General features: G+C 39.6%; 1 protein-coding gene across 2 annotated transcripts in view; it reads left to right on the forward strand.

Annotated features, from left to right (window-relative positions):
* mon2 (MON2 homolog, regulator of endosome-to-Golgi trafficking) overlaps positions 1 to 1235 on the forward strand; it is a 37931-nt gene extending 36696 nt beyond the window's left edge. For both annotated transcript variants that reach the window (XM_083546101.1, XM_083546100.1), the window contains one exon: positions 541 to 1235. In XM_083546101.1, coding sequence (XP_083402227.1) covers positions 541 to 704 — 164 coding nt within the window. In that variant the 3' untranslated portion in view covers positions 705 to 1235. The remainder of the gene's footprint in view (positions 1 to 540) is intronic.
* Positions 1236 to 8686: the final 7451 nt, after the last annotated feature.

The raw sequence follows: 8686 nt of genomic DNA on the forward strand, positions 1-8686 counted from the left end.
TGTTAGAAACAATGTGAACTGTTGTTTACAAACATTAGTAATAATAAACAACATTAATATTCTTTCTTTCTTCTATTCTTTTCTTTCTTTCCTCTATTCTTTCTTTCTCCTTCCTTTCCTTTGTTCTTTCTCTTTCCTCCCTTTCCCCCCGTTCTTTCTCTCACTTTTTCCCCTCTCTTATTTATCTCTCCTCCCTTTCTTTCTTTCTTTTTCTTTCTTTCTCTCTTTCTTTTTCTCTTTCTCTCTTTCTTTCTCTCTCCCCTCCCTTTTGTTTCTTTCTTTCTTTCTTTCTTTCTTTCTTTCTTTCTTTTTCTCTCCTTCCTTTCCTTTGTTCTTTCTCTTTCCTCCCTTTCTTCTGTTCTTTCTCTCACTCTTTCCCCTGTTATCTCTCTCCTTTCTTTCTTTCTCTCCTCCCTTTCTTTCTTTCTTTCTTTTTCTCTCTCTCTCTCTCTCTCTATCTCTCTCTCTCTCTCTCTCTCTCTCTCTCTCTCTCTCTCTCTCTCTCTCTCTCTCTTCTTTCTTTCTCATGTATATTTGCAGTGGATGGGAATACCTGGGCTCAGGTGATCGCTCTTTACCCCACCCTGGTAGAATGTATCACCTGCTCATCTCCTGAGATCAGCTCTGCTCTAAAGGAGGCTCTGGGGCCTTTCAAAGACTTCATGCATCCACCAGGGGCCAAAGTGCAGAACGGCGAGTCGTGATCCATCACGTCCAGAAAGCTTTTTATCCATCCAGAACCATGAATGTGACTCATCAGACGTACACACACAAACATTCACACACAAAAAAAGAGACACATTACAGATTTTTTGGTTTTTTTCGCCCCAGCAAACATTTTATCTGAATGCATTTTCTGCTCTGTAAATTTTTTTTATTTTTATTTATTTTTTATTTTTTTCTTGATTTCTTCTCACCCTGCCTCCAACAATAAAAGAAAAAAAAAGTTCCTCTTCCATGACAGGAATTAATATACAGTGTGTGGTGATAGTGCTAATGATGTAACAAAGAATCGCATATTCAACCATGAATCATGAATCATCTCGAAAAGAAGAATGGTCTCAAAATATATATATACAATGATTAATAAAATTGGTCTTTTTTTTTTTTGACATTTTTTCAAATGCAACAAGGATTTTATGCAAGATCTGATTGTAACATTCCATGTGATCTCTAGTGAGCTGGAGAAGGGATGGAATCCTGTGTGTGTAAAATAAATGGTACAGTTCTATGAACATCAAATGGTTTTATTTATTTTTTTATTATTATTATTATTCTGCTTTACAGAAGGGAAAAAAGAAGAAGCATTGCTGGGCTGTAGTGTGAAGTTTGAACCTGCTTTTTACAGGTGGCATGGGGAGGGTCTTGATAGCTCTCTGACTTCGGGTTTACTTCCTGATTAGAAGTTATCATGTTCATTCTGGTTTCCTTCCACCTCATGACAGAATACTAGTGAATCGGCTGGTTTCAATTGTCTCTACTAGTGTATCTTCTCAAGGGACAATACTATAGAAATTAAACTTGTATATATTTTAGTAAATGTGTATGTTGTATAGCATCACAGATTTACAGTCCTTCAAAAATAACTCGACATACAGACATCATTTTCTAAATAACTGGCAACAAAAGTGAGTACACCCTCAGTGAACATGCCAAAACTATGTCCAAAGTGTCAATATTTTGTGTGAGCATCATTGTTATGTAGCACTGCCTTAATCCTCCTGAGCATGGAATTCACCAGAGCTGCACAGGTTGCTGCTGGGATCCTCTTCCATAATGACATCACAGAGCTGCTGAATGTTAGACACATGGCGCTTCCTCACAAGTGCTCAATAGGGTTCAGGTCTGGAGACATACTTGCCCACTCAATCACCTTCACCTTCCTCAGCAAAGCAGTTGTCATCTTGGCAGTGTGTTTGGGGTCATTATTACGTTGGAAAACCATGATGCTACCACCACCATGCTTGATTTTTAGCAAGACACATTTTTTTGGTTCTCACCAGGGCATCGCCACACATACTGGACACCATCAAACAAGTTTATCTTAATCTCATCAGAGCACAGGTCATGCTCTTGGACAGGTTGTCTTCAGCAAACTGTGGACCAGATTCAGAAGCGGCTTCTTTCTGGTATGAGGGCCGTGCAAACAGACTTGTGTCCTCAGAGAGTCTTTGCTATGAGGTGCCTTGTTGAACATCCAGTGGGCAGTATGATGGAATTGTACTCAAAGCACCACATTTTATCTGCTCTAATATAAGAGACAAATTTGTATGGTTCTGTCAAGCAGACAAAAACATGAACATGAAGAATAGCATGCGGCCTTGCACGGTTACCCGGCGTACAGCTGTTATCACTTAGGGCAGGGGTTTTCAACTGGTTCTGTGCCAGGGACCACCATTCTGACTACCAAGTAATCTGCAGCCCATTATTGTGTGTGTGTGTGTGTGTGTGGGGGGGGGGGTACACTCCTTACCTGTTAGTGGGATTTCTGGGCGTGGTGACTTTACACACAGTCTGTCTATTCGTGGTGATATAGTGGTACATATTGACAGCCTTATATCATTCTCTGGTTCTAGCCTTGCCCTGTACTTGTTCTTTAGATATGCCAGTGTGGAAAAACCGCTCTCACAAAGGTATGTAGTTGGAAAGGGTAAAAGACACCTCAATGCTTTTACTGTAAGCTCGGGAAATTCTGTCTGGCAACTAATCCAGAACTTCAAAAGGGGTTGTGTATCATACATATGCCTCCTGACAGAGTCTGCCGACCACATGCAATGCCGGACCACAGGTTGACTTAGGGTGTACTTACTTTTGTTGGCAGTTATTTAGAGAGTAATGACCAGAGGTGGGAAGTAACGAAGTACAAATACTTTGTTACTGTACTTAAGTAGATTTTTCTGGTATCAGTACTTTACTTCACTATTTATTTTTCAGACAACTTTTTACTTTTACTCATTACATTTTTACACAAATATCTGTCCTTTTTACTTCTTACATTTTCAAAACAAGACTCGTGACTTTAGTTTTAATCCACTGATTTGGTGAAATATTTTCACAACCGATTTCCTGTCATTGTGTGTCTTTTTCAATCCACTGGTGTATAAAGTCCTGACTCTCACTCACCACAGATGTAGACTAGTTTATGGAGCTAAGAATCAGCAGGCAGAAGGCAGTGAGAAGTTTGGGGTTAATGTGGATGAGACAGAGGGAGTCAGTGATGTAAACATGACTGAGAACAGACACATTCCTGATCATCATCATCTTTTCTCTGCTTGTGTTCTATATGTGGATCTTCAGCCTGGGCGCTATCAATTCAGCGCGCATTTCTGTTTCACCATTTTTATAAAAAAAATTTAATACATAAATAAATAACTAAATAAAAAAGAGGCGAAATTAAAACCTTCGGCAAAAAATACATTTATCCACGACGTCCTTTCTTTACTTAGATATAAAATAAATAAATTAACTCCAGATAAAAATTTTTTTAATCAGTAAACCTTTGTTTTATTTCTGCGCCAAGTATCAAATCAAACACCAAAATACGCCATGTTTTACACAATTAACCCTCTAGGTGGCGTTTTGTGGGTTTTTCCCTCATAATGGCGACACAAACTTAAATTACTGTCTTTATTGATCGTACAGATAAAAACAATACATCATTTAAATCTGTAAAATGTCTATAATTTTATATATATAAGCTTCCTGACTTGACTTGAAAAGGTGCAGTCTCTCCGGTATCACCTCATTAACTGTCCGTGTGGAAACATAGCAAAGGCTCTTAATGATGTCCACACGTCTCTGCACTGATTTAGCCTTTATATTTAATCACTGTACATATGCTTACATATATATCACATGCTGTAAATATGATAAATGTTTAACACCTCCAAGCTGCCAGTTTTGGGCACCTGAGCAAGCACTTAACTCACTACTGCTCATTTAGTAAATGAGATCATTAAGAGTCGCTCGGGATAAACACTTCCAACAGGAAGTGGCTATATCTCGCTATCTTTGTCTCTTTATTTTCTCTTTGTAATTGTCTCCTGTGTCTCTTTTAGTAAATGTCTCTGTCTCACTGTATAGGTCTCTCTCTCTTGCTGTCTCTCTATTTGTTTCTCACTCTTTCTAAAGCTGTGTCTGTGTCTCTTTGTCTTTGTCTCTGTCTTTCCTGCTTATTTACATGTCTAACAAAGTTTTGAGTTTTGAAGTAATGCCATTAGTGATCTATGATGAAATATGATGAAATATGATGAAGTGATCTATATGACTTCCCTGGTTTAAATCTTACCTCTAGTTTCATATTGAACATTATAAGAAGTTTTTAAAAACAGAACAATAAAAGATCATTAAAACTGGTTGCTGGCAAATCATGGTATATCAGTGGTGCAGGTGTTGGAGATGTGGTTCTTATACCTGAGTCACTTCTCATAGACTTCCGGTTACTGAGAGAATGTACAGGAAGGAGAAGATTTGACCCTCTATTATCATGATCTAAGAGAAAACAGTGGTTTCCTAACTATAGAAAAGCCAAGAGTCCAATAAGCAAAGGCTTGTTTACCTCTCCTGTGTTGGTGTAATGGTCAGTGAAGTGGTCGCTGGTATCGGACTCACCCGGTTCGATTCTTACCTCTTAGATTTCCTTTAAAATGTTTAAAATGTTTTAAAAAAGAACCAAAAAAGGGCCTAAAGATCAGTTTCTTGCAGGAGATCCTGTGGCTCAATTGGAAGAGCTTTGCCTCTGGGGTGAGAGGTTGCCGGTTCAAACCCCGGCCAGGGCTCAAAGTTAAGAGCGTGGAAGGTTCTGGTGACTGTAGTAAGGAAGGTGTCAGAAATGGCTGCGTGGAAGGTTGGATGTGGACGGTTTCGGAGGGTGTTTCCTGAAGCAGGGGGGCAATATCCGGGCATCTGCCCCCCCAGCGTCTGAGAAGCTGAAAACATGGGGTTATGAAGCAAAAACGTCCAAAAAAGTATCGACTTAGTTTTGCATATAGGGAAAAATTCTGCCAAAAACCTATCACCCTCACTTTTTCTGAGGCTGTGAAGCAGCAGGTCTTCAAAGCCTTTGTTCACAGTCAACCACTCCATTGCTCACCACACACCTTACCCAGTGTGAGGACAAGCCAGATTCGAACCAGCAACCTCTGAGCGCAGAGGCAAGGCTTTTATCACAAAGCCATCAAGTCCCACCTCACACCTTCTTTTTTTTGGGGGGTTTATCCTTCGTATTAAGCTTCAAAGCAAGCAATTTAGACCAGACAGAAACACAGAAAGCAGGATTCAAACCCGGGACCCCACCAACAGCGAAATACCAGTCTTAACCCACTGAACCATCAGGAAGGACAGACTGCGACGATTGTTTAGAGCAGGTCTATCTTTTCTTTCAAACCATCAACACAAGAATATAATGCTAAACACAGATGTAGGAAGTAAACCCATAACGTGCCTAGCAGGGACAAAGCAGGATTCGAACCCTAATTCACACCATTAGCGAGGCACCAGCATTAACCCACTGAACCATCAGGAAGGACAAGCTGGAAAGCTTGTTTAGAGCAGGTCTATCTTTCTTTTTAACCCATCAAAACAAGAATATGAAGCTGTAGGAATCAGGAATTTAACCTACCTCATGACTAGCAGACAGAAAGCCAGGTTTGAACCCTGACCACCAACATTAGCAAAGTACCAGCCTTAACCCACTAAGCCATCAGAAAAAAAACGGATGGGAAGCTTGATTAGAGCAGGTCTATCTTTCTTTTCAAACCATCAACACAAGAATTTAACGCTAAAGAAAGATGTAGGAAGTGAATACAGATGTAAGTAGCACAGGTTAAACCCACATTGTAAATAGCAGGAAGAAAGCAGGATTCGAACCACGATCCCCACCACCAGCCAGATACCAACCTTAACCCATTGAACCATCGGTGAGGACAGGCTAGGAAGCTTATTTAGAGCAGGTCTATCTTTCTTTTCAACCCATTAAAAACAAAAATATATCAATAAAGAAAGATGTAGGAAGTGAATCCTGATCGTGACTGGCAGGTAGAAAGCAGGATTCGAACCCTGAACCCCACCAAATGCAAGACACCTGATTTAACCCACTGAACCATCAGGAAAGACAGGCCAGAAAGTTTGTTTAGAGCAGGTCTATCTACCTTCAAACCATCAACACAAGAATATAAAGCTTAAAAAAGATTTAGAAAGCAGGAACATAACCTACATCGCAACTAGCAGACAGAAAGCAGGATTTAAACCCTGATCCTCACCATCAAGTCAAGTCAAGTCAAGAGGCTTTTATTGTGATTTCTACTATACACAGTGGTACACAGTACACAGTCAAAACGAGACAACGTTCCTCCGGAACCCTGGTGCTACACTAAACAACAACAAGCTACATAAAGTGCATCGAGTGCAACCTAGTGCAAACAGTGCAGACAAAAAACAGTACAGACAGACAGTGCAGACAGAAAACACAAGACAAGACACAAAACCTGAGATAGCGCCAACTAGTAAACCTACTGTATACTGAATATACAGTACTGTATGAGAAGAAGTGTAAAAACTATACCTGGGAGTGAATATAAACAGACACAATGTAGTGCAAAAAACAGCAGCAGTCAAGAGGTGCGAAAGACAGCATGTAAACAGTATAGTATAAGAACAGTATAGTGTAATAAGAAACAGTAAAGGTGCAAAAAAACAGCATGTAAACGGTATAATAGAGCCAAAGGTGCAAAAAACAGCATGTAAACAGTGTAGTACGGTAGAGTATAAATAATAATAAATAAATGATGGTGGAATGGGCTAAAATGAGTAATGAGTGTGTGTCGAGTGTTAAGTCTAGGACTTCAGTGAGGCACCAGCCTTAACCCACTGAACCATGGAAGAGATTAGACTGGAAAGCATGTTTAGATGAGGCACAAGCCTTAAACCACTGAGCGACCACTGCTGAAAAGCATGTGTGCTTTTTGGAGGGTTCATACTTTGTTTCATGCCAGCACAGTAAGAAAGAAGGCATGTAGGACTGGCTTTGAATCCTTATCACCAGCGTGGACTATATTAAGGACCATGTTCAGGCACAAGCCGTAACCCACTGAGCTACCACAGAAGTGCCTTTTTTTTTTGGTGGAGTTATCTTTCATTAAAGACCAGGAAATCAAGAAATGAATCCAACACAAAATTGAAATGTTTTCAGAGTGGACAACGTCCAGAAGTTTTATTTACCAACACAGCAACCAGGAATCAAACTCTCAAACTCATCCTTGTGGGGACCCTGACATTAGCCCACTAGGCTATCACTCACATCCATCCATCCATCCATCTATCTATCTATCTATCTATCTATCTATCTATCTATCTATCTATCTATCTATCTATCTATCTATCTATCTATCTATCTATCTATCTATCTATCTATCTATCTATCTATCTATCTATCTATCTATCTATCTATCTATCTATATGATGTGAGGTCCAGTTAACAGCTAAAACAGGTAGAATAAATACTTAAGTAATAAATACTTTTTACTTAACTTTTACCCGAGTATTTTAAAACATGAGTATCTGTACTTCTACTTAAGTAAAGGATGTGTGTACTTTTTCCACCTCTGGTAATGACTATGTTGAGTTCTTTTTAGAGGACAGTAAATCTATACTGTTATACGAGCTGCACATTGATACTCTAAAATATATCCAAGTTTCAGTTCTATAGATGATAAAATGTGAGGGCGGCACTCACTTTTGTGATTTATATATAATTATAAGGTGTCTATAATTTCTGAAAAGTCAATATTGTTTTTTTTTTTTTTAGCATTGACGGATTCAACAAACAAATGATCGTTTATCAATATTAGCAATAAACATGTTTTGTGAATGTCAGAATATGAAATTTTGACAGTTTATTGCATTTGACTTTATGATGGTGTGTAGTGTAGAGTAGCTTCCAAATTTCTGAAAATATGCTCTTTTAATGATATACTAATGTATTATGTCTCAAATTTGTTTTACTTTTTTGATGTTTAATTTATATATGTTACTAAAATAATCTTGGGGACCCCCTAAGTCTTTTTTTACCTTGTCATTGAGGGGTTCCCGGGGGTACCGGATCCCCCCAGCCCCTATCATCTCTAATATCTAGCACATAAAGACTATTGTACATCCAGCTGATGCTTGGGGTATATCTGTAGAAGAAGAATGTTGAGGTTGGAGGCACTATGCAGGAGGGAAAAAAGGGCCAATGAGGAGATGTATGGATGTGGTGATGGAGGACATGCTGGTTTGAAAGAGGCAGATGTAGAGGACAGGGTGATATGAAGAAGATGAAGAATGTATAGTCTATATAGAGATCATGTGCTTTTTGAGGTACCTTTTGTGTAGGATCTCCATGGGTTCATCCCACTGAATTGTGGTTGCTAGGAGGTAATATGTATCAAGTTGAAAGCAAACATGAATGGCTTCATCAGCTGATTTTGTGCCTTTATGGGCTCCAATTAGTCCCTGGACACAGGGGGGTGATGAAACGAAGTGGGCGGGGCCTTCTTTCATCTCATTGGCTGAGCGTCGGGCCAATGGCGTGCGCGCACGAGCGTAGTCCGCTCTACAACTGCTTACGCACATGTGCGACTCTCCGGCGTGTTTGGAGGAGGTTCTGGAGCTGCGATCTCCAGCTTTTAGTAGCCATCACTCGGTGCCG

This window comes from Silurus aristotelis (assembly GCF_946808225.1).
Source record: "Silurus aristotelis genome assembly, chromosome: 7".
Lineage (NCBI taxonomy): Eukaryota > Metazoa > Chordata > Actinopteri > Siluriformes > Siluridae > Silurus > Silurus aristotelis.